The sequence below is a fragment of the Anastrepha obliqua genome, chromosome 4, assembly GCF_027943255.1.
Source record: "Anastrepha obliqua isolate idAnaObli1 chromosome 4, idAnaObli1_1.0, whole genome shotgun sequence".
In the NCBI taxonomy this organism is placed as follows: domain Eukaryota; kingdom Metazoa; phylum Arthropoda; class Insecta; order Diptera; family Tephritidae; genus Anastrepha; species Anastrepha obliqua.
Genome location: NC_072895.1, coordinates 39,048,103 through 39,074,279, shown reverse-complemented (window position 1 = coordinate 39,074,279; position 26,177 = coordinate 39,048,103). Strand labels below are relative to the sequence as shown.

The window sequence follows — 26,177 nt, the reverse complement described above, 5'->3', positions numbered from 1 at the left end:
TAGGCATGCTGATTTTGATGGAGAGGTGTTATACGCAAAGTGTTTGATCTGATTTCATTATCAATAATCTACTCCATTGCTTTCAATACAAAGGAGGTGAGACTAATTGGTCTGAAGGACTTAGCCAGTGAGTAGCGTTGGGTAAAGGAGCTAACGGCTCATGGATTGCTGGGTAAACGATTGTTTAACCAGTTTCGGGTCCAATTATGTCCCAGATAATGTGTAGTCAGCAAGAAGCTTGCTCTTTCCACCTCATTGCTTGTATATGTGCCGTCTGTCTTTTTGATACCTAGTATCCTAATATCCACTCTCTTCTTAGCTATAGCCTTGTGGAGCCTAGCCGCAACGGTGGTTGAGGCGATTTCCTCACAGAACTTTTTAAAGCTACCCCTCTTTGTTTTTTAGTTTCATTACTATGTATATGCGAATGGTAGCGTATTCATCCCAGTATCCAGTGCGTTTGGCTTTATTAAATTGCCCTCGCATCGCCTTCCGAAGCGCTGAGACTTTCTTCGACCACCATGACATGCTGGTTTTGTCTTTTGATTTGGTATCAGGACATCTACATTCAAAGGCGGCAGTAATTGAGTCGTTGAGACTGTTTACCTTTCCTTCTAGCGTCATATAGTTCGTAGTACCTATCCAGTTACTCAGCTTGGTAAATTTATACTTAGCAAATTTCTAAACTTATCCCAGTCAGTGTTCCTGAGAGATACCAAAACAAAAACATGAATTAGCCTTGATGACAACAGCAGATAGCGAGGCAAAATACGTTTTTTGGGTCTACCGAAAACGGTCTAGACGAAAACGGCATGTGACTACATCGCACAGACGGAGATAAGTAAGCTGCTGCTACAACAGAACTCGCCAGAAAATACGAGCTTCCAGATCTAGAAATTAACTTAGTTATTAAACACATGTATATAAGCGTCATCTATGGCCATACTTCTTTACATACAACCCTGTGTTATCGATAATTATTTTTACGAATGTAAGAGAAACGCCAAAGTAAAAACTAAATAAAATACACGCCGTCAAAGAAAAGTAGTTTGTAGACGTAATTCTAATAAAAATGTTGTTAGGTATTATTCATCCATAGAACAGAAAAATGCGTGTGTGAATGGACACATTGGCCTGTTATTATTTATTATAAAGTATAATATCGAATTTCGCATGCGTATTGCAGCCATAACTTTTGCAACCTCAGTAGACGTTGTGTAAAGAGGAGCTTTTTCTAAATTCCTCCTATTTGTGGTGTGCGTCTTGGCGTTGTTCCACAAATGGATAGACCTCCACTCTTACGCCGACTCCGAAAGGCAGATATTTTTATGGGGGGCTTTTTCATGGAAGAAATACATTCGGAGGTTTACCATTATCTGCAGAGGGGAGACCGCTAATAGGGAAAATTAAAGATATTAATACCAATTTCTATCAATTTGGTGTTTCATGTACTGAGATTCGTACCAACGCATGTCCAAATGATAGTCACGCAAAATTCGGCTACAGTGGCCGCACCCACTCATTTAAATACACCTTGAAACTAAACATTGCAGACTTTAATATAATTCATTGAAGTATAAGAAAGCGATTACATGTCGGTCGCCAGATACTTAGTACTTGAGGGTAAAAATTTTAAATCGAATTACATAAAATACAGCATGGGAGTTTAAACAAATAAAAAAATCGATAGCGTCAAATAAATCGATATATTGAAATACCTTTTTTATGACCGATACTATTGAAAAGTTATCGATTGGTTTGCAGCTCTAACTTGAGCATTATTCGTGCCTTGTTGGAAAAATCAAAACAAGTTATAAATTGGTTTTTATTCACTGTACGGTATGTTTTATGAGCAATCGTGCTTACTGTGCTTGGAAAAAACCAGCGCAACCGATGGTCGAATAAATATTGATTATGAGGATCCGCAATCAGTAAAGATCCATGAAGCAATTAAACAACATTTTAGAGAAGAGGTAACATTTCCTAGAGAAGAAGTTATACTCTTTCAAAAATATTTCATCTTATAGCTCAGTATGATACCCTTTTTAACAACCAAAATAGTGTGCAACCAATGTTGGGAATTGGTACAATCTTTTGATGAATTTTATGCTCGTGTACAGAAGGCGCACTTAGCAGCGAGCGACAAACTTAAATCTTTGCAAGAGTTGGAGATAGATGTAAAAGAAATTAAAGTAGAGCCGGACAATTTAGACGAGTTAACTTCTCTTCCCTCACGCGATCTCAAAAATGTTGAGGAAAATATGGAGAATGAACTAATTTCCTTACAAGGAAACGGAGATAAGAATGAACAGTTGCATAATCTAAATGTAGAAAGTTTTGCTATTAAGAGTGAAGCTATACAAGATGATACACTGGATGCAAATTATTCCCCGCAAATATCAGAAGATGAGAGTGAATCAAGTAGCTCAGTGTCAGAAAGTGTTGTGAAGCTGGAAGAGAAAGAGATATTGGACCGTGCACCGCATAAAATATTGCGAACTAAAGGAAGGTCAAAACAAAAGCGAACCCAGCAAAAGAGAGAAGCAAAGCAACAGAATGAAAGGCGACATAAAACCAAAGACTATGACGATTTTATTGCACAAAATTTTAAATTAAACTGTTTTCTTTGTCAAAGCTCTCTAACAGATTTCAAGGAACTAAAAAATCATTTTCGCGAACACCACCAAACCAACGGATATGTAAAATGTTGTGGCAAGAAATTACTTAAGCGAGGTGTGCTCGTTGATCATATTCATGTCCACAACAACCCAGAATACTTCAAATGTCAACACTGCGACAAGGTATTATGTGATCGAAGTGGTCTCGAAACCCATTTGCAGTATTTCCATGGTTCCAGAGAACGTACTTATCATTGCAATATTTGTTCCAAAGGCTTTTTCAGCCGCAAAGTTCTAACTCGACATTGTCTAATCCATGCTCCAGACGAACAGAAAAATGTTAAGTGCGAGCAATGTGATAAAGCGTAAGTGAAAGAATTGTAAATAATTTTTCCTGTCAACTTTTGCGAAATTTTATAAAATGTTACTTGCAGATTCTGTAATCAATATAGCATGAAACAACACTTAGCGCTAGTTCATCTAAATTTATATGCGAAGATATGTGATATTTGCGGCAAAGCTTTAAACGGAAAGGAAGCATTTCGACGGCACCAGGAGAAACATGCTGGTATACCCGCCACCTCTGTGAAGTGTAATTTATGTAATACAGAACTTAAGACAAAATACGGACTGGCGCGACATATGAAAACAATGCACACCGAGGAGTATCAAACTCCCCAAGTCTGTCCAATTTGTTCCAAAGTATCTCCAAATCTTCGAGCACATAGAAGGCACATAGAATATGTGCACGTCGCAGAAAAAAAACATGTTTGCAAACTTTGTGACAAAGCATTTAAATCGACGAAAAGCTTACGAGTAATTAATATTAACATATTTGGTTGATGTATTTAATAATTAACATTTAACAATTCTATAGGAACATGTGGCAACACATACAGGAGAAGTTTTATGTACTTGTACATTTTGCCCTCAAACGTTCAATTCTAAATCGAACATGTACACTCATCGCAAACGACAGCATCCAAAAGAATGGGCAGAAAAATGTACAAAGAAAAAAATCTCCACTGGAATAGTACAAAAGATTCAAAGTGATTTGAGCTCCACAATATAATCTTCGTTGCAGACGACGTTCATAGAGAAGTCTCAATGGGTAAAATGCATGGAATTTTGAGGGGTACTTTTTTTGCATACCGATGCACTACATATGTATGGGGAATGTTTATGCTGATACAACAACAGCAAGAGACTGAGTTGTCGTTTCCACGACAGTCGGTTCTACGTTACCGGATTTATATCCGGCCAAAGAGTGTCACTCCAGCAGCATTCCCGGTATGTAAATATGGGGAATGTTTATGATGATACAACAACAACAACTGAATTGCAGCAGTTTGGTAGAACTCGGTATTTAAGTAGGAACAACGAAATTTAACGCTGTAAGCTAATTACAGGTTCGTTTTTAATATGGCCAATAATAATATTTTTTGTTTTTTTCCTATTTATTTTTCATTCCATTATAAATCACTTTTTGAATTATTTCATATTTCCTTACTTATTCAATAAAATTGAAAAGTATCATTGAAAACCACGTCTTCTAAATTCAATAGTGGCTATTAGTATCGCTATTACAAAGAGCAAATCATCGGAAAATATACCATCGGTGTAATTAGTTAAGACTTTCATTCCAATGTTATTAAATTCCTTCAACCAAATAAAATTAATTCCTTCACAGAGAATTGCTTCATACAAGTGCAAAAAATTAATTCCTTCATAGAGAATTCCATCATACAAGTGCTTCATACACGCAAAAAACCAGTGCCTAATAAATACATATTTATATATGCATACAAACTATCGCACGGGCACGCAGCACGATGATATACGCACCTGCAAATATTTAAATTTATACTTACATACATTACGATTCGCTGAAAATACTCAAGTAATCCAGCGCCGAAAATTATGAATCATTAGGCGTGAATTTCCGATAATTCTCTTAGATACCTTTTTAGGCCTTTAGTATTATTTGGCGGAAAAAGAGGCGTGCAGGTGGGTCTAAAACTAAAATTACTGGGCAGGCAGAACGCTTGATGATCCGAAAATTGGATCAAAACCCGAGAATTTTCTTGAGAAAACTTGCAAAGGAGCTTAACGAGGAGTGAGGTATTGTTGTCTCTCATGAAGCCGTTCGTCAAGCCACGCAAGAAACCATTGCTGTCTATATAAAATGTAGAAAAACGGCTGCCTTTTGCTTTGAAGCAGAAGATTATTGGGACGACGTTATATTTTGCGGCGAGACAAAGATACTGCTGTATGACAACGATGGGCCGACTAAGAGTATAGCGCAAGCCCTTGATAGCTTTACAAAATCGAAATAAAACTCACACGGTTAATTTTGGAAAAGTTTCCGTTATAGTTTGGGCATGCATTTCAAATAAAGGAGTAGGGACCTTGCGTTTATTGGCGGCACAAAGGACGCCATATAAATATATTGAAAAAAAAACTAAGCCGGCAGTGCTTAAAACTTTGGGTTTATCACTGAGAATAAACCAAATTTTAAATTTTACCAAGATAACGATCCAAAGCATAAGAAACATGATTGGAAATTTGTCGGTCTTTTTGAAGAAAAGAGTCCATAAAAGATCCAAAGAATGCAGCAACATTAAGAACTGCAATAATGGAGGAATGGCAGACTATACCGAACGTACACGACATAAAAAATCGGTACATTATATGAAAAAGTGCCTGCGAAATGTTACTGAAGCTAACGGTTATCATACCAAATATTAAATTAATCAACAAATTATGTATTCTCATTATGACTCTGCCAATAAGAGTCGAATTAATCTGATATTTGTTTTTGTTGTTTTTCCAAAGAATTTGAAGTTTTTTATTAATTCCCTAAATGCTGTGAATAAATATGAATCCGTACAAAAAAGAAGTCAAAGTTAAATAAAGAGTGATACTTTTTGCTATTGCGGTGGAAAAATTTAATTTATTTTCAATGTCAAAACTCATTAATGACATGCTGTATTTACATACATACATACATATACTGATGCATACATATGCCCGGAGCCGTAGGAACTCACCGTGACAAAAATTTCAATAAATATTGGTATATATTTCTATAAGAACTATTCCAATATGACTACATATTTTCGAATGGTCCTCAGAGATTTCTTCTATCTTAGATGAAAATTTTTGTTATCGTTCGAATTTTAATAAATAAAACATCGATAACGACAAATAAATCGATATATTAAAATATTTTATTTTACAACCGATACTATTGAAAAGTGATCGATAGTTCTACAGCACTAACTTGTGCATTATTCGTGCCTTGTTGGAAAAATCAAAACAAGTTATAAATTGGTTTTTATTTACTGTACGGTATGTTTTATGAGCAATCGTGCTTACTGTGCTTGGAAAAAACCAGCGCAACCGATGGTCGAATAAATATTGATTCTAAAGATCCGCAATCAGTAAAGATTCGTGAGGCAATTAAACAACATTTTAGAGAAGAGGTAACATTTCCTAGAGTAGAAGTTATACTATTTCAAAAATATTTCATCTTATAGCTCAGTATGATACCCTTTTTAACAACCAAAGTCGTGTGTAACCAATGCTGGGAATTGGTACAATCTTTTGATGAGTTTTATGTTCGTGTACAGAAGGCGCACTTAGCAGCGAGCGACAAACTTAAATCTTTGCAAGAGTTGGAGATAGAAGTAAAAGAAATTAAAGTAGAGACAGACACATTAGACGAGTTAAATTCTTCTCCAAAACATAAAAATAAACACTCACGCGGTCTCGAAAATGTTGAGGAAAATATAATTTCCTTACAAGGAAACGGAGATAAGAATGAACAGTTGCATAATGTAAATGTAGAAAGTTTTGCTATTAAGAGTGAAGCTATACAAGATGATACACTGGATGCAAATTATTCCCCGCAAATATCAGAAGATGAGAGTGAATCAAGTAGCTCAGTGTCAGAAAGTGTTGTGAAGCTGGAAGAGGAAGAGATATTAGACCGTGCACCGCATAAAATATTGCGAACTAAAGGAAGGTCAAAACAAAAGCGAACCCAGCAAAAGGGAGAAGCAAAGCAACAGAATGAAAGGCGACATAAAGCCAAAGACTATGATGAATTTATTGCACAAAATTTTAAATTAAACTGTTTTCTTTGTCAAAAGTCTCTAACAGATTTCAAGGAACTAAAAAGTCATTTTCGGGAAAACCACCAAACCAACGGATATGTAAAATGTTGTGGCAAGAAATTATTTGACCGAGGTGTGCTCGTTGATCATATTCGTGTTCACATCAACCCAGAATACTTCAAATGTCAACACTGCGACAAGGTATTATGTGATCGAAGTGGTCTGAAAATGCATTTGCAGTATTTCCATGGTTCCAGAGAACGTACTTATCATTGCATTATTTGTTCTAAAGGCTTTTTGAGCCGAAAAGTTCTCACTCGACATTGTCTAATCCATGCTCCCGACGAACAAAAAAATGTTAAGTGCGAACAATGTGATAAAGCGTAAGTGAAAGAATTGTAAAAAATTTTTCTTGCCAACTTTTGCGAAATTTTATAAAATGTTACTTGCAGATTCTGTAATCAATATAGCATGAAACAACACTTAGCGCTAGTTCATCTAAATTTATATGCGAAGATATGTGATATTTGCGGCAAAGCACTCAAATCGACAAAAAGCTTACGAGTAATTAATATTAACATATTTTGTTGATGTATTTAATAATTAACATTTAACAATTCTATAGGAACATATGGCAACACATACAGGAGAAGTTTTGTGTACTTGTACATTTTGCCCTCAAACGTTCAATTCTAAATCGAGCATGTACACTCATCGCAAACGACAGCATCCAAAAGAATGGGCAGAAAATTGTGCAAACAAAAGAATGTTCCCTGGAATAGTACAAAAAATTCAAAGTGATTTAAGGTCCACAATATAATCTTCGTTGCAGACGACGTTCATAGAGAAGTTTCAATGGGAAAAATGCATGGAATTATGAGGGGTACCTGTTTTGCACACTGATGCACTCACACACATTTTAAACAATATTTAATAGCAAGAGACTGAATTGCTGAAATTCAGCAGCAGTTGAGTAGAACTCGTTCCTCCGACAGTCGGTTCAACGTTAGCGAAACAACCCGGATTTACTATACATATATGCGGCCAAGGACTGTCATTCCAGCGGCACTCCCCGTTCGTGTATGGGAAATGTTTTTGCTGCTACAAAGAAAACAATAACAACTCGCTTTTTATTGGTGCTTTTTTAATATGACCATTAATAATATATTTTGTTTTTTCTAATTTATTTTTCATTCCATTATAAATTTATTTTTAAATTATTTCATATTTCCTTACTTATTCAATAAAATTGAAAAGTATCATGGAAAACCACGTCTTCTAAATTCAGTACTGGCTATTAGTATCGTTATTTTAAAGAGCAAATCATCGAAAAATATACCACCTGGAATTAGTTAAGACTTTCGTTACAATATTATTAAACTCCTTCAATCAAATTAATATCCTCGTAGAGGAATGCTTCATGCATAAATGCATCTTTATAAATGCATACGATCTTATAACCAAGATGACATACATACGTACATACAGATATGCGAACTTATATATGTACTATGTACATATGCGGTTGCGTGGACTTGATATAGAAATTTATTATGAATCGCTGAAAATGCTCTAGTAATTCAGCGCACATTCATAGACAAAGCATTGTGCCGAAAAGTATGAATTATGAAGCGTAAAAAAATTGTATCAATTTTAGAGCCACATACCTGCCTACTATCAGTGAACAAAAATAATTGTCTCCAAATTTTCTTTGGTATCGAAATGTACAGGACAGAGCTTTGTTCTAAGTTACTGGTTGCTATTTTCTGTATCTTACTGTATGCTTCTGCGTGTACTCGACGCATATATTCCAATATTGTCTATTTTCAAAAAAAAAAAATTACAAAATTAGTCGTTAGTGATTTTTTTAATCTTAGGTTTAGTTTGCTCAAGCGAATCAAGTCCGTCGCGACTAAAAGAAGTATGGCCGCAGCGACTGCGTCTTTGACTGTGTTTTGTTTTGGAAAACATATACGTGTTGAGGCAAATAGCATTATTTTGCTGAGATTTCAAATATGCATTAATAACCAATAAATGCACAAAATTAATCTACCCGTTCACATATGGCAGATTACCTGCAAAATTGACAATCAGCTGTCAATACTGTTGAGAAAGATTTTTCTTCATGCAAATTATTTTGTGGGAATATTTCGGTGGTTTTGGTTTATTTAATTATTACTAACGACATGAAGAAAAGTCAAGAAAGGTATAGCTAATTTAATTTCGCAATTGGCTGCTAATAATAAACAGTTGGGGATAAACCGTAAACGACGTTTAACTGAGGATTCAAACAATTATAGCAGGAATACGCATTCGAAATTCGATATTACATTTTATAATAAGTAATAAGAGGATACACGTTTGTGGATACACGATTTCTTTCTTTATATGAATGCATACTAATAATACCTAACCAAACCCTGTTTTCTTTGCCCTCATCCATTTTATTTAGTTTTTACTCTTACGTTTTTCTTTACACTCGTAAAATAATGATCTATTACACAGAAAACACAGAGTTGTAAGTCAAAAAGTATGGTTATTATCTAAGATTATTTTATAATCGCAGATTTTGGGAGAGAAATTTTGTATGAGAAATCTCCCTTTTTAATTACGGATTGGGACTTAAGCACGAAAAAAGTAGATCATCTACTTATATATGAACGTATTATTATTAGCATCAACTCCAAAACGTCGTCATGGATGTTCTCATCATCAAAAGATTACAGAGGTTTCTTTAGAGTTTCTGAAAATCGCCTTAAAAAGTGCAGTGTTGGAATTGAGTAACTGACATTTCCATATAGCAATAATATTCAAGATAACCAGCAAGTTAAAAACTATTAGTTATACTAACTATAGGTTCTCTAATGAATACTGTTTGAGACATCATTCAAAGCTTGCCCATGCACATTTGTATGCCAAAATATGTGACATTCTATGACAAAGCATTTCGGCGACGCCAGAGGAACATTCTGATTCACTGAAGTCACTAATTAAAATCGAATTATACGAGTATGACTCTGAGATCACGAAGAAGTAGACGTCACATGAAAGTAATACACACGGAGGAATATCAAGTGCAGCAGGTCTGTCCCATTTGCTCAAAAGTATCACCAATTCTTCATTCGCATTAAGGTGTTATACGCAGTTATGAAGCAAATAAAAGACGGGTTGTCAAGGATTTATCCTGAAGAAACTTCAGAACATTTAAATTTGAAAATTTTTGGCGGTTATAAAAGCATCCTTCAAGAACGTAACAAATTTTTTTATTTATGAAAATGTTGATTATAGAGCGCGCTGCAGGCGATTTCTGGAACCTCCTTTAAAAAAAGACGATTTACGGTGTACATCGTAACTCAGGATTGGATTATCTGAAATCAAAAAACCGAACAAATTTTGTTAATATATTAGATTATCTAGTAATTAATCGTTCAGCTAATCAAAATAGTGAATTTTCACAAAATGGCAGCTTTTAAAAGAAATGATTTCGATTTTTACGTTAAAATTTGGCCGTAAATTGATTATAAAATGAAAAATAAGTATCAGATTTACAAAAGGAACGATTAATTACTAGAAAATGTATCTTTAAAGATTGAGTTAAAACGGTTGACCGATCAAACAAGCCGTTTTCGAGATATCGTGTACACCGACTTGAAAAATGCCGTTTTGAAAAAAACACGTTAAAGTTTCAATACCTACCTTAAAACGTTCCGAGGCATTTCTACATATTTAGGTATAACTCCGAAAGTATTGCGATTCCCGATTTACACGAGAAGACATCTGGAAGGGAGACACTGGAAATTCTCTTTTCATGTCTCATTCGCGGCCACACGGGAAAAATTGTTTTCGGCAACATTTTGACATTTAATGCTTTAGTATCGTCTGTTTCGGATGTATTCTAGCACACGCTTACATGTAAAGCGGAAAACGTTCGTCAACAATTTCTTAAATATATGAATGAAAAATGCAAACTGGTTAAATAATAAATAATTTGTTGTTTTTTGATTTAAATATATTTATAAATTGTTGTACTTGAAAAAAAAAACTTAATTTAAAAATACTTCATACATAAATAATTAACTTAGAATTATCTAGAAATGCGGGGAAAATTAGAATTCAACATAAACATGCCCCATAATAAATTTTAAATTATACCTACTTTACTAGAAAAAATAATCGTGCATTTCCCAAGCAGTTTGGATGTTTATCATCTTTGTTATCTTCCGTTTGCTTGAAAACCAACACATAACTCAGAACCTTCTCCCACAAAAGAAGAAAACAAATGAAGCAACTGTCAAAAATTGCTTTAAGATTGGAAATACGAATAAGAAGAGCAAAGCGTGTCGCCAGTACAGGAGACAAATTCTCTTCTCTCTTCCGCGCCGTCCATCACCAACCGAACAAAATGTTTCCCTTCCAGTTGTCTCCTCGTGTAAATGGGCACTCAGATCTACTTCAAATTTCGTGAGTATACTTTCGAATATATGTACATTACAAAAATGCAATAAAAAAATCGATTTTTTTGAAAGTCATAACTGCGCATAACCCCTTAAACACATTTTAAATACATCACCACAGAAAACAAACGTACATGCAAACTTTGTGACAAAACCAAAAGACAAAAAATTGAGAATTTTAACATCACAGTCGATTTTACGTTACCGAACGACTCGAATTTATATCCGACCTAGAAATGCCACTTCATCAGCTTTCTATATTTTGCTAAACGTTTGTCTTAGGAATACATTTTTATTCCGGGCAATACGGGAAAGGACCTGTTAAAAAATTTGTGGCAACTTTTCAACGTTTTGGCAACCATACAGGGTGCTTACCTTCTTTTAAACAATCATCTCTTCGTTGGCGCTGAGATAAATCTTCTACAGAATTTATTTATTTTTTAAACGCTTAATGATAAAGTAAATCCTCGTTAACATTTACTCATTTAAATTAAGCATTTGAAAATGTGCAAAGTTTTGAAGAATTTGGTTTACAAACTATCACTCATTTAAATACGCCTTGAAACAAAACTGACAAACTTTAATATATGCCATTACAGTATTTTATTTTATTTATTTATTTATTAGAAATATAATTATAAATAACTATATTACATTACGAAAGGCACTAGTAGCTAGGACTATCGGCCTGGCCATTAAAGTATAAGAAAGTGATTCCATGATAATCGCCGGATACTTAGTATTTGAGGGTAAAGTATTTTGAATCCAATTACATAAAATAACAACATGTAAGTTTAAACAACTAAAAAAATCGATAACGCAAATTAATCGATAGATTGAAATACTTTTATACCAGATACTATTGAAAACGTCATAGATAATTTTGCAGATTTAACTTGTGCATTATTCGTGTCTTGTTGGAAAAATTTAAACAAGTTATAAATTGGTTTTTATTCACTGTACGGTATGTTTTATGAGCAATCGTGCTTACTGTGCTTGGAAAAAACCAGCGCAACCGATGGTCGAATAAATATTGATTCTGAAGATCCGCAATCAGTAAAGATTCGTGAAGCAATTAAACAACATTTTAGAGAAGAGGTAAAATTTCCTGGAGTAGAAGTTATACTTTTTCAAAAATATTTCATCTTATAGCTCAGTATGATACCCTTTTTAACAACCAAAATAGTGTGCAACCAATGTTGGGAATTGGTACAATCATTTGATGAATTTTATGTTCGTGTACAAAAGGCACACTTAGCAGCGAGCGAAAAACTTAAATCTTTGCAAGAGTTGGAGATAGATGTAAAAGAAATTAAAGTTGAAACGAACACATTAGAGGAGTTTATTTCTCTTCCAAAACGTAAAAATAAACACTCACGCGGTCTCGAAAATGTTGAGGAAAATATGGAAAACGAATCAACATCCTTACAGGGAAACGGAGATAAGAATGAACAGTTGCATAATGTAGATGTAGAAAGTTTTGCTATTAAGAGTGAAGCTATACAAGATGATACACTGGATGCAAATTATTCCCCGCAAATATCAGAAGATGATAGTGAATCACGGAGCTCAATAGCAGAAGACGTTATAAAGCATGAAGAAGAGAAGGCATTGCACGGTGCACCACATAAAATATTGCGAACTAAAGGAAGGCCAAAACAAAAGCGAACCCAGCAAAAGAGAGAAGCAAAGCAGCAGAATGAAAGGCGACATAAAACCAAAGACTATGATGATTTTATTGCACAAAATTTTAAATTAAACTGTTTTCTCTGTCAAAAGTCTCTAACAGATTTCAAGGAACTAAAAAGTCATTTTCGGGAACACCACCAAACCAACGGATATGTAAAATGTTGTGGCAAGAAATTACTTAACCGAGGTGTGCTCGTTGATCATATTCATGTTCACATCAACCCAAAATATTTCAAATGTCAACACTGCGAGAAGGTATTATGTGATCGAAGTGGTCTGGAAATGCATTTGCAGTATTTCCATGGTTCCAGAGAACGTACTTATCATTGCACCATTTGTTCTAAAGGCTTTTTCAGCCGAAAAGTTCTCACTCGACATTGTCTAATCCATGCTCCCGACGAACAAAAAAATGTTAAGTGCGAACAATGTGATAAAGCGTAAGTGAAAGAATTGTAAAAAATTTTTCTTGTCAACTTTTGCGAAATTTTATAAAATGTTACTTGCAGATTCTGTAATCAATATAGCATGAAACAACACTTAGCGCTAGTTCATCTAAATTTATATGCGAAGATATGTGATATTTGCGGCAAAGCTTTAAACGGAAATGAAGCATTTCGACGGCACCAGGAGGAACATGCTGGTATACCTGCCACCTCTGTGAAGTGTAATTTATGTAATACAGAACTTAAGACAAAATACGGATTGGCGCGACATATGAAAACAATGCACACCGAGGAGTACCAAACTCCCCAAGTCTGCCCAATTTGTTTCAAAGTATCTCCAAATCTACGAGCACATAGAAGTCATATGGAATATTTGCACGTCGCAGAAAAAAAACATGTTTGCAAACTTTGTGACAAAGCATTCAAATTGCCAAAAAGCCTTCGAGTAAATACTTTAACATATTTTTATTATGAATTTAACTTATTTAACAAATAACATTTAACAATTTTTTAGGAACATATGACAACACATACAGGAGAAGTTTTGTGTACTTGTACATTTTGCCCCCAAACCTTCAATTCTGCATCGAACATGTACACTCATCGTAAACGAAAGCATCCAAAAGAATGGGCAGAAAAATGTGCAAATAAAAGAATCTACTCTGGAATAGTACAAAAGATTCAAAAAGATTTGGAATCCACGATATAATCACTGAATGCAGACCACGCGCATTTTTAAAGATATGAACTAAAATATGTAAAAAGAACAATTGAGAAAATAAAAGGAAGAAAACTATTTAAAGTTGTGTTCGAATACAAAATTAGCCATCAATCCAAATTAAAGCTCGTATTAAAAAGCGCCTGTAGGTAGCTTACAGTTGCTAAATTGAAGAAATTCAGCCTCCTGTTGTTAATTTATGGTAAGAATGTGTCTATTCGTCTCTAAAACGAGTACCGCTCAACGTTCCATGCGGTCTTCGGATTGATACCATACTTCTCTATACATCAGCGTTCTCTGTGAAATGAAAAATGAGTTTTCAGTAAGTGTTCAAAGCGAATAGAGTACTATTCTATCATCATTGGGCACTGATGACAAGAAATTCGGTAAGGTGCATGTTTTACTAGTGGAATTCGCGGCTTCACCTGGCAATTTGTTTTAACATAATGTAAAGAAAATGTAGATGTGAGGTAAGATATGTAATATCTGATATATGATATTGTAATAAAGCTAAATGACTGCAAATACATTTGCTTTGTGTTTTATTTATTAAATTAATTGCTCAAATCTATTGCTATGAATTAAGTCATAAAGCAGTGTGAGGTCTGATCTATGATATCTTTTGTTTGATTCATTGTTTTATTTTATTCAAAAATTTCTCTCATGCAGTGCGTCAAATATGGCTTCAGTGATCAACTGAAGTAGCTTGCTTTAAAGGTACTGCTAAACTTTTTTTCAACGCGCATTGCTCAGCCCACTCCTTCACGTGTTTCTTCTTTCGGTGCGAATACATATTGGCATTTGATTTAAATGTTTGCGGGCAAAAACTACAGGTATATAGTGCTTCTCCGGTATGGGTCGCCATGTGCTCCTACGATTAAATTACAGCATAAAAATATAATAATTTCTAGAAAACAAATACAAATAACATATTACTTTGAAATCGGTAAGTCTTTTGAATGCCTTATCGCATAACTTGCACACATGTTTCCTTTGTAAGGAATGCATATATTTTATGTGGTTACGATGAGCCTGTAGAGATGGTGAGACTTTGGAACAAATAGGGCAAACTTGCGGCGTTTGATACTCTTCTGTATGCATGGTCTTCATGTGACGTGCTAAACCGTATTTTGTAGTAAGTGCAGCATCGCATAAATCACATTTTATTAGCTTACGCGGGATACCTGCATGCTCTGATTGATGCCTTTCAAGAGCGTCCCTACCTTTTATTGATATACCACAAATATCACATATTTTTGCATATGAATTCAAATGTGTAAGTCTCATGTGCTTTCTCAATTCAGCGCCATCTGGAAATCTGAATAAGAATAATTTAATAAAAATAGTGTACATTAATTATTGTTTGGTTGTACTATTTACGTTTTGTCGCACTCCAAGCATGGTACCGTTTTTTGTTCTTCCGTAACATGAGTGTTATAGTGCTGTTTCAAGCAAGAAGCACGAAAAAAACTTTTAGCACATATTGAACATCGATGAACTCGGTCCCGATTACCATGTGCATATTGAAGATGCAAATCAAGACTACGACGTTCCGACATTCTTTTTCCGCAGTGTTTGCACTTAAAATAATCCGGATCTTCATGAAAATGAATGTGATCGATTAATAAACTCCGTTCGGGTAATTTTTTTCCACAACAAAGTACATAACCTCTGGTTTGATGTTCGATGCGGAAATGACGCTTTAGTTCTTTGAAGTTTGAAAGTAGAATTTTACAAATACAACAGGTAAATTTAAAATTTTTCTTCGCAATATATTCATCTGATTCTGTCGTTTTTTTATTTACTCCTTTCCGTTTGTTAACCTTTTCAGATCTCCGCTTTCCTGGCTGGTCTTCATTCTCACTTTCTATATCATCAGAGTCTGAAGCGCCTGCAAACATAGTATTATCCATAAATTCTTCTAATAAAGCCTCGTCTTTAATTTCTAGCGAATCTGAAGCAATATCATTTGGTGGACAGGCATTTTTAGAATTAGTCGGAGCGGTTAGTATTAATTCTTCAATTTTAACTTGATATTCTGTAAGGGATAAAGTGGGTTCACAGACAACTTCGACGGCTTCGAGTTTTTTCTGTCTCCGAGGTCTACCCCTTCGACGCCGAGGTGGTGATTGTTCTTTATCGATACTCACAAACTCTTCTTTTATTTCTATTTCTTCATTCTCCACATTGACTATCCTTTTCAAGGTGTTGGCAGCTTCTCTATAGACTTGCTGCACGCGCACATAAAATTCATGAAATGATTGAACTAATTCCCAACATTCGCGACAAACCACTCGCGCCTCAATCTGAGACATTATCTCCAGCTGCGTTAATAAATAGTAATTATTAATAAGGTTGTTAAATAAATTCCTGCTTTTTGTACTTAATATACACCTCTTCCTTGAAATGTAGCTCAATGACTTCTCGCTTATTTAAACCTTTGTCTTCTTTGGGATCTAAGTCTACTAGCTTCTTTGAACCTTCTAGGCATAACAAACAATATGTATCATTAAACATTTTATTATTTTCGCTCTACTCTAAATAGTATATGCCAAATACACGAAAACAGCAATTCCTGCACCAACAAAATTGTTTACAACGCACAGTACTGCCACCTTATTGAATAGTTGATTGTTCAATAACTTTCAAAACAGGGGCTGTACTATCAAATTCATGATTAAGGTACGTTCACATATTCATTAATTACCAATAAATGCACAAAATCAATGTACCGGTCATATATGGCAGATTACCTGCAAAATTGACAATCAGCTGTCAATACTGTTGAGAAGGATTTTTCTTCATCCAAACTATTTTGGTGGAATATTTCGGTGGTTTTGGTTTATTTAGTTATTACTAACGACATGAAGAAAAGTCAAGAAAGGTATAGCTAATTTAATTGCGTAATTGGCTGCTAATAATAAACAGTTGGGGATAAACCGTAAACGACGTTTAACTGAGGATTCAAACAATTATAGCAGCAATACACATTCGAAATTCGATACTACATTTTATAATAAGTAATAAGAGGATACACGTTTGTGGATACACGCTTTCTTTCTGTTATATGAATGCATACTAATAATACCTAACCAAACCTTTGGGAGAAAAATTTTGTATGGGAAATCTCCCTTTTTAATTACGGATTGGGAGTTAAGCACGAAAAAAGTAGATCATCTACTTATATGTGAACGTATTATTATTAGCATCAACTCCAAAACGTCGTCATGGATGTTCTCATCAACAAAAGATTACAGAGGTTTCTTTAGAGTTTCTGAAAATCGCCTTAAAAAAGTGCAGTGTTGGAATTGAGTAACTGACATTCCCATATAGCAATAATATTCAAGATAACCAGCAAGTTAAAAACTATTAGTTATACTAACTATAGGTTCTCTAATGAATACTGTTTGAGACATCATTCAAAGCTTGCCCATGCACATTTGTATGCCAAAATATGTGACATTCTATGGCAAAGCATTTCGGCGACGCCAGAGGAACATTCTGATTCACTGAAGTCACTAATTAAAATCGAATTATACGAGTATGACTCTGAAATCACGAAGAAGTAGACGTCACATGAAAGTAATACACACGGAGGAATATCAAGTGGAGCAGGTCTGTCCCATTTGTTCAAAAGTATCACCATTTCTTCATTCGCATTAAACACATTTTAAATACATCACCACAGAAAACAAACATACATGCAAACTTTGTGACAAAACCAAAAGACAAAAAATTGAGAATTTTAACATCACAGTCGATTTTACGTTACCGAACGACTCGAATTTATATCCAACCTAGAAACGCCACTTCATCAGCTTTTTATATTTTGCCAAACGTTTGTCTTAGGAATACATTTTTATTCCGGGCAATACGGGAAAGAACCTGTTAAAAAATTTGTGGCAACTTTTCAACGTTTTGGCAATCATACAGGGTGCTTACCTTCTTTTAAACAATCATCTCTTCCTTGGCGCTGAGATAAATCTTCTACAGAATTTATTTATTTTTTAAACGCTTAATGATAAAGTAAATCCTCGTTAACATTTACTCATTTAAATTAAGCATATGATAATGTGCAAAGTTTTGCAGTTTTGCCTTTACAAACTATCACTTATTTAAATACGCCTTGAAACAAAACTGACAAACTGGGAATTCTACTGTTTCCGTGGCGCCGCAATCTTATGGCGGATTCTTATAGAACTCGACAAAAGAAAACGAAATGAGGAGTAAAATTGTTCGATATCTCGCTTAGTTTTCGAGATATTGAATAAAAATAGTGTGGATTGCGTAGCCGGAGTTGGACTGATGAGGGTTATTCTTTTGAAGCGCGACCGAAGGCCGCCTACGCGAAAGAAGTTCTACGCAAAAATATGGTGGATTGCGTAGCCGGAGTCGGACTGATGAGGGTTATTTTTTGGAAGCGCGGGATATCGAAACATGTTACTCCTATATTTTGTCTTATCTCGCCGAATTCTACCGAAACTGAAGAAAAAATTATTATTATTATTATTATTATTATTATTAATATTTTTTTAATTTAATATCTCGAAAACTAAGCGAGATATCAAAAAATTTTACTCATTCATTTCGTTTTCTTTTGTCGAGTTCTATAAGAATCCGTCATTAAATTGCGACGCCACGGAAACAGCAGTATTGCCGACAAACTTTAATATATGTATGCCATTAAAGTATAAGAAAGTGATTCCACGATAATCGCCGGATACTTAGTATACCTAGTATTTGAGGGTAAAGTATTTTGAATCCAATTGCATAAAATAACAACATGTAAGTTTAAACAAATAAAAAAATCGATAATGCAAATTAATCGATAGATTGAAATACTTTCATACCCGATACTATTGAAAACGTCATTGATAATTTTGCAGATTTAACTTATGTATTATTCGCGTCTTGTTGGAAAAATTTAAGAAGTTATAATTTGGTTTTTATTCACTGTACGGTATGTTTTATGAGCAATCGTGCTTACTGTGCTTGGAAAAAACCAGCGCCACCGATGGTCGAATAAATATTGATTCTGAAGATCCGCAATCAGTAAAGATTCGTGAAGCAATTAAACAACATTTTAGAGAAGAGGTAACATTTCCTGGAGAAGAAGTTATACTTTTTCAAAAATATTTCATCTTATAGCTCAGTATGATACCCTTTTTAACAACCAAAATAGTGTGCAACCAATGTTGGGAATTGGTACAATCTTTTGATGAATTTTATGTTCGTGTACAGAAGGCACACTTAGCAGCGAGCGACAAACTTAAATCTTTGCAAGAGTTGGAGATAGATGTAAAAGAAATTAAAATAGAGACGGACACATTAGACGAGTTAACTTCTCTTCCAAAACATAAAAATAAACACTCACGCGGTCCCGAAAATGAGGAAAATATGGAGAAGGAAGTAATTTCCTTACAAGGAAACGGAGATAAGAATAAACAGTTGCATAATGTAAATGTAGAAAGTTTTGCTATTAAGAGTGAAGCTATACAAGATGATACACTGGATGCAAATTATTCCCCGCAAATATCAGAAGATGGGAGTGAATCAAGTAGCTCAGTGTCAGAAAGTGTTGTGAAGCTGGAAGAGGAAGAGATATTAGACCGTGCACCGCATAAAATATTGCGAACTAAAGGAACGTCAAAACAAAAGCGAACCCAGCAAAAGGGAGAAGCAAAGCAACAGAATGAAAGGCGACATAAAACCAAAGACTATGACGATTTTATTGCACAAAATTTTAAATTAAACTGTTTTCTTTGTCAAAAGTCTCTAACAGATTTCAAGGAACTAAAAAGTCATTTTCGGGAAAACCACCAAACCAACGGATATGTAAAATGTTGTGGCAAGAAATTACTTAACCGAGGTGTGCTCGTTGATCATATTCATGTTCACATCAACCCAAAATACTTCAAATGTCAACACTGCGAGAAGGTATTATGTGATCGAAGTGGTCTGGAAATGCATTTGCAGTATTTCCATGGTTCCAGAGAACGTACTTATCATTGCACCATTTGTTCTAAAGGCTTTTTCAGCCGAAAAGTTCTCACTCGACATTGTCTAATCCATGCTCCCGACGAACAAAAAAATGTTAAGTGCGAGCAATGTGATAAAGCGTAAGTGAAAAAATTGTAAAAAAATTTTCTTGTCAACTTTTGCGAAATTTTATAAAATTTTGCTTGCAGATTCTGTAATCAATATAGCATGAAACAACACTTAGCGCTAGTTCATCTAAATTTATATGCGAAGATATGTGATATTTGCGGCAAAGCTTTAAACGGAAAAGAAGCATTTCGACGGCACCAGGAGGAACATGCTGGTATACCCGCCACCTCTGTGAAGTGTAATTTATGTAACACAGAACTTAAGACAAAATACGGACTGGCGCGACATATGAAAACAATGCACACCGAGGAGTATCAAACTCCCCAAGTCTGCCCAATTTGTTCCAAAGTATCTCCAAATCTACGAGCACATAGAAGTCACATAGAATATGTGCACGTCGCAGAAAAAAAACATGTTTGCAAACTTTGTGACAAAGCACTCAAATCGACAAAAAGCTTACGAGTAATTAATATTAACATATTTTGTTGATGTATTTAATAATTAACATTTAACAATTCTATAGGAACATATGGCAACACATACAGGAGAAGTTTTGTGTACTTGTACATTTTGCCCTCAAACGTTCAATTCTAAATCGAGCATGTACGCTCATCGCAAACGACAGCATCCAAAAGAATGGGCAGAAAATTGTGCAAACAAAAGAACCTTCACTTGAATAGTACAAAAAATTCAAAGTGAATTAAGGTCCACAATATAATCTTCGTTGCAGACGACGTTCATAGAGAAGTTTCAATGGGAAAAATGCATGGAATTATGAAGGGTAATACACATTTTAAACATCCTGAAAAAAGCAGCGCACGCACAGTATAAAAAACAGAAAACCAGGCGAAACTACACACTCTTTAGTAACCTGAGGCAAGAGTGCAAAAATCTCTACACCAAGTGTTATAATGCGTATGTTGATAGGGTAGAAGGGTCACTGAAAGGTGATACCAAGGCGTTCTGGAATTATATCAAGGATAAGAAGCGAGGAAACAGTGGCATTCCAGCATCCATGGTCTGGGATAATCAATCAGCATCAAGTGGTGTAGAGATCAGTAACTTATTTGCACAGTTCTTTAAAAGCATATGTGCACCGGTGTCTGACGATAGCGTAACCCTAGCACACTCACACCCTTACACGCAATCGGTAAACCTAAATGACTTTGAGGTTACCTTTGACAATGTCTTCAAGCAACTGAACTCCGTAGATCCTAGTAAAGGTGCGGGACCTGATGGCCTACCGAATGCCTTTCTTAAGAACTGCGCCAATGGCCTCTGTGAACCGCTGACACACATTTTCCAATCGTCTCTGCAGTGTGGTGTTTTTCCTACAGACTGGAAACTCTCGTACATCAGCCCCATTCATAAAGAAGGTCCAAAGAATATAGTCACGAATTATCGGCCAATCTGCATTCAGTCGGCCTTGGCTAAACTTTTTGAAAAGCTGATCCTACCGAAACTCTCTGCTGCTTTTGATCCAATCATTACCACAAGACAGCATGGTTTTATTAGTAGCCGTTCAACGTCAACTAACCTTTTCGCCTACACCAACTATCTACTGAACTCACTGAATACCAACACCTGTGTTCATAGCATCTATACTGACTTCAGAAAAGCGTTCGATCGAGTTGACCATGACATCTTGCTATACAAGCTCAGGAAATATGGCGTCTGCGGCAAAGCGTTAGACTGGCTTAGGTCATATCTACCTGGTAGGCACCTGCAGGTCAAAGTGGATGGCCACCTATCCGATGAATATGTGGCTAACTCGGGTGTTCCGCAAGGTTCTCACCTCGGTCCGATTCTTTTCAGCATATTCGTGAATGATATTGGTAACGACTTCAACTCGGAATACCTACTCTTTGCAGACGATCTTAAAGTTTATCGATCAATCACTAGTGTGCTGGATAGTCATCTACTACAACAGGACGTCGATAATCTCTCTGGCTGGTGTGCAAGGAACAAACTGGATCTCAACTTTAAAAAGTGTGCTGTGATGTGCTTCTCGAGATCCCGCACTCCCTTACCTGCAGTGTACACACTCAATGGTGATAAAATAAGGGAGGTGGATGACATCAAAGACCTCGGTGTCACGATTGACACAAAACTAACTTTCCACAAGCATATAGACGGAATAACTCAGAGAGCTTTTAAGATACTCGGTTTTATAACTAGGAATAGTAAGGACTTCAAGAATCCCTACTCCCTGATTTGTCTTTTCAAAACTCAAGTTCTTCCAATACTGGAGTACGGATCCATAATCTGGTCTCCATACACTGAAGCAGGCATTACTAGACTTGAAAGAGTGCAGCGTAAGCTCTGCAAGACCTTAGCCTTCCGACATTCATCATCAACCGCTTCAGCTACAGAAGATATCTACATTCGGTACAACATCAACAGTCTGCGGGCTCGCCGTCGCATAACTGATCTGGCGTTCTTCTATAAAGTGGTAAATGGTATTATTGATGCCCCGGAAGTACGCAGCTCCTTCGAGCTTGCCCCGGCTGGTCTCACTCTTAGGAATAGTCGTCTACTGAAAACAGTCGCTACTTACAAAAGCTACGTCTATCACGGCCCGTGCAATAGAATAGCCATCAGTGTCAACTCACTTCATGGTGTTCTCGACTTCTATGGTGGAACCTACGATACTTTACTGCGAAATGCCAAAAATATCATCCTATAGATTTTTCTCAAGAACCGTCTGGCCCATTTTCTTTATCATTGTATTACTTACCAGCCCCCTATAAATTCTGTTTCTGTATCCTCTTTTTATTTGTATGTATATTGCCGATTGGCGTTTGTTAAATAAATAAATAAATAAATAAATATTTAATAGCAAGAGACTGAAATGCTGAAATTTAGCAGCAATTGAGTAGAACTCGTTCCTCCGACAGTCGGTTCAACGTTAGCGAAACAACCCGGATTTACTATACATATATGCGGCCAAGGACTGTCATTCCAGCGGCACTCCCCGTACGTGTATGGGAAATGTTTTTGCTGCTACAAAAAAAAAAAACAATAACAACTCGCTTTTTATTGGTGCTTTTTTAATATGACCATTAATAATATATTTTGTTTTTTCTAATTTATTTTTCATTCCATTATAAATTTATTTTTAAATTATTTCATATTTCCTTAGTTATTCAATAAAATTGAAAAGAATCATGGAAAACCACGTCTTCTAAATTCAGTACTGGCTATTAGTATCGTTATTTTAAAGAGCAAATCATCGAAAAATATACCACCTGGAATTAGTTAAGACTTTCGTTACAATATTATTAAATTCCTTCAATCAAATTAATATCCTCGTAGAGGAATGCTTCATAGGTATAAGCACGCAGAAAGCCAACGTGCATGCATAAATGCATCTTTATAAATGCATACGATCTTATAACCAAGATGACATACATACGTACATACAGATATGCGAACTTATATATGTACTATGTACATATGCGGTTGCGTGGACTTGATATAGAAATTTATTATGAATCGCTGAAAATGCTCTAGTAATTCAGCGCACATTCATAGACAAAGCATTGTGCCGAAAAGTATGAATTATGAAGCGTAAAAAAATTGTATCAATTTTAGAGCCACATACCTGCCTACTATCAGTGAACAAAAATAATTGTCTCCAAATTTTCTTTGGTATCGAAATGTACAGGACAGAGCTTTGTTCTAAGTTACTGGTTGCTATTTTCTGTATCTTACTGTATGCTTCTGCGTGTACTTGACGCATATATTCCAATATTGTCTATTTTCAAAAAAAAATTACACATTTAGTCGTTAGTGATTTTTTTAATCTTAGGTTTAGTTTGCTCAAGCGAATCAAGTCCGTCGCGACTAAAAGAAGTATGGCCGCAGCGACTGCGTCTTTGACTGTGTTTTGTTTTGGAAAACATATGCATGTTGAGGCAAATAGCATTGTTTTGCTGAGATTTCAAATATGCATTAATAACCAATAAATGCACAAAATTAATCTACCCGTTCACATATGGCAGATTACCTGCAAAATTGACAATCAGCTGTCAATACTTTTGAGAAAGATTTTTCTTCATGCAAATTATTTTGTGGGAATATTTCGGTGGTTTTGGTTTATTTAATTATTACTAACGACATGAAGAAAAGTCAAGAAAGGTATAGCTAATTTAATTGCGCAATTGGCTGCTAATAATAAACAGTTGCGGATAAACCGTAAACGACGTTTAACTGAGGATTCAAACAATTATAGCAGCAATACACATTCGAAATTCGATACTACATTTTATAATAAGTAATAAGAGGATACACGTTTGTGGATACACGCTTTCTTTCTGTTATATGAATGCATACTAATAATACCTAACCAAACCTTTGGGAGAGAAATTTTGTATGGGAAATCTCCCTTTTTAATTACGGATTGGGAGTTAAGCACGAAAAAAGTAGATCATCTACTTATATGTGAACGTATTATTATTAGCATCAACTCCAAAACGTCGTCATGGATGTTCTCATCAACAAAAGATTACAGAGGTTTCTTTAGAGTTTCTGAAAATCGCCTTAAAAAAGTGCAGTGTTGGAATTGAGTAACTGACATTCCCGTATAGCAATAATATTCAAGATAACCAGCAAGTTAAAAACTATTAGTTATACTAACTATAGGTTCTCTAATGAATACTGTTTGAGACATCATTCAAAGCTTGCCCATGCACATTTGTATGCCAAAATATGTGACATTCTATGGCAAAGCATTTCGGCGACGCCAAAGGAACATTCTGATTCACTGAAGTCACTAATTAAAATCGAATTATACGAGTATGACTCTGAAATCACGAAGAAGTAGACGTCACATGAAAGTAATACACACGGAGGAATATCAAGTGGAGCAGGTCTGTCCCATTTGTTCAAAAATTTGTTTTTGTTTTTGACGTTATCACGTCAAAAATTTGTGGCAACTTTTCAACGTTTTGGCAACGATATAAGGTGCTTACCTTCATTTAAACAATCATCTCTTCCTTGGCGCTGAGATAAATCTTCTACAGAATTTATTTATTTTTTTAACACTTAATGATAAAGTGGGGATTCTGCTTTTTCCGTGGCGCCGCCATCTTATGGCGGATTCTTATAGAACTCGACAAAAGAAAACGAAATGAACGAGTAAAATTTTTCGATATCTCGCTTAGTTTTCGAGATATTGAATAAAAAAGGCCTTCAAAATGCCCTTTGGAATTTCACTATAATTTGCCACATTACACTATATATTTTTTAACACTTCACTAAAATTCACGAAATATACACTCACACGCGTGTTTTTACTTATTTTTATCCTTACATTCGAATTATTTTTATTAAAATAATATGCAAATGCATTTGTCCATACAGTCACTTTCCAATTTTAAACGCGAATAAGAAGAAGATTGTAATGACAACAGTATGGTGTTGCCGGATGCCTGCAAATGAAACAAAAATATGAACAAAAATTAAGTATTTAAGTTTAGTGTTAATGTTGGGGTTGGGGGTTATTGTGATTCCTTACTACATACACGCATATGATGTTTCAATTTTGGGTTCAATGGTTTTAACACGGAAAGAAGTTCTACACAAAAATACTGTAGATTGCGTAGCCGGAGCTGGACTGATGAGGGTTATTTTTTTGAAGCGCGGCCAAAGGCCGCCCACGCGAAAAGGAGTTCTACGCAAAAATACTGTGTTAATTAATTAATTTTTATAACTTAATTATTTTTTGAGATACGCTTAATATCTTTGTTTTTAAGTTTGAATAAGTTGTATGTTTTTATTTTCAAAAATTTCTCAACTTAAAATTACAGCAAAAAATACTGCAGTTTTACAATGAACCTTCTACTGAACATCTCTGCATACGAATTTCGTTTTTATTTCAGGTGTATGGCAACACAAACTTTTCGCTAAATTAGAGAACTTTATCATTAAATTACTTAATATCTAAGCGCGATATCAAAAAATTTTTCTTATTCATTTCATTTTCTTTTGTCGAGTTCTATAAGAATCCGCCATTAAATTGCGGCGCC

General features: G+C 35.1%; 4 protein-coding genes across 4 annotated transcripts; 3 read left to right on the top strand and 1 right to left on the bottom strand.

Moving 5' to 3' along the window:
- The first annotated feature begins 1,769 nt into the window (after positions 1-1,769).
- LOC129244092 (zinc finger protein 91-like) lies at positions 1,770-21,506 on the top strand. Its single transcript, XM_054881710.1, has 11 exons — positions 1,770-1,973; positions 2,028-2,983; positions 3,053-3,434; positions 3,496-3,687; positions 6,158-6,937; positions 12,343-13,316; positions 13,386-13,543; positions 18,989-19,134; positions 19,189-20,159; positions 20,229-20,610; positions 20,672-21,506. The coding sequence occupies exons 1-11, from the start codon at positions 1,842-1,844 to the stop codon at positions 20,822-20,824; spliced, it is 5,226 nt and encodes a 1,741-aa protein (XP_054737685.1). The 5' UTR covers positions 1,770-1,841; the 3' UTR covers positions 20,825-21,506.
- LOC129246283 (transcription factor grauzone-like) lies at positions 5,882-7,950 on the top strand. The gene is made up of 4 exons (XM_054884978.1): positions 5,882-6,103; positions 6,158-7,119; positions 7,189-7,300; positions 7,362-7,950. The coding sequence occupies exons 1-4, from the start codon at positions 5,972-5,974 to the stop codon at positions 7,554-7,556; spliced, it is 1,401 nt and encodes a 466-aa protein (XP_054740953.1). The 5' UTR covers positions 5,882-5,971; the 3' UTR covers positions 7,557-7,950.
- On the top strand, positions 12,080-14,118 carry LOC129246280 (transcription factor grauzone-like). Its single transcript, XM_054884976.1, has 4 exons — positions 12,080-12,288; positions 12,343-13,316; positions 13,386-13,767; positions 13,837-14,118. Exons 1-4 carry the CDS (start codon positions 12,157-12,159, stop codon positions 14,029-14,031), a joined length of 1,683 nt encoding a protein of 560 aa, XP_054740951.1. The 5' UTR covers positions 12,080-12,156; the 3' UTR covers positions 14,032-14,118.
- LOC129246281 (transcription factor grauzone-like) lies at positions 14,566-16,608 on the bottom strand. Its single transcript, XM_054884977.1, has 4 exons — positions 16,435-16,608; positions 15,421-16,364; positions 14,977-15,358; positions 14,566-14,911 (listed from the first exon to the last, which is right to left on the bottom strand). The coding sequence occupies exons 1-4, from the start codon at positions 16,555-16,557 to the stop codon at positions 14,726-14,728; spliced, it is 1,635 nt and encodes a 544-aa protein (XP_054740952.1). The 5' UTR covers positions 16,558-16,608; the 3' UTR covers positions 14,566-14,725.
- Positions 21,507-26,177: the final 4,671 nt, after the last annotated feature.

Excerpts from the sequence above, each read along its gene's own strand:
- LOC129246281 (XM_054884977.1), bottom strand. The coding sequence starts at position 16,557 with ATGTTTAATGATACATATTGTTTGTTATGCCTAGAAGGTTCAAAGAAG. Across the intron at positions 15,359-15,420 it reads TGCTTGGAGTGCGACAAAAC|ATTTCCAGATGGCGCTGAAT; the intron begins GTAAATAGTACA and ends ATTCTTATTCAG. Across the intron at positions 14,912-14,976 it reads AAAGACTTACCGATTTCAAA|GAGCACATGGCGACCCATAC; the intron begins GTAATATGTTAT and ends ATTTAATCGTAG.
- LOC129244092 (XM_054881710.1), top strand. The coding sequence starts at position 1,842 with ATGTTTTATGAGCAATCGTGCTTACTGTGCTTGGAAAAAACCAGCGCA. Across the intron at positions 6,938-12,342 it reads AATGTCAACACTGCGACAAG|CTCAGTATGATACCCTTTTT; the intron begins GTATTATGTGAT and ends TTCATCTTATAG. Across the intron at positions 20,611-20,671 it reads AATCGACAAAAAGCTTACGA|GAACATATGGCAACACATAC; the intron begins GTAATTAATATT and ends ACAATTCTATAG.
- LOC129246280 (XM_054884976.1), top strand. The coding sequence starts at position 12,157 with ATGTTTTATGAGCAATCGTGCTTACTGTGCTTGGAAAAAACCAGCGCA. Across the intron at positions 12,289-12,342 it reads AACAACATTTTAGAGAAGAG|CTCAGTATGATACCCTTTTT; the intron begins GTAAAATTTCCT and ends TTCATCTTATAG. Across the intron at positions 13,317-13,385 it reads TGCGAACAATGTGATAAAGC|ATTCTGTAATCAATATAGCA; the intron begins GTAAGTGAAAGA and ends TGTTACTTGCAG.
- LOC129246283 (XM_054884978.1), top strand. The coding sequence starts at position 5,972 with ATGTTTTATGAGCAATCGTGCTTACTGTGCTTGGAAAAAACCAGCGCA. Across the intron at positions 7,120-7,188 it reads TGCGAACAATGTGATAAAGC|ATTCTGTAATCAATATAGCA; the intron begins GTAAGTGAAAGA and ends TGTTACTTGCAG. Across the intron at positions 7,301-7,361 it reads AATCGACAAAAAGCTTACGA|GAACATATGGCAACACATAC; the intron begins GTAATTAATATT and ends ACAATTCTATAG.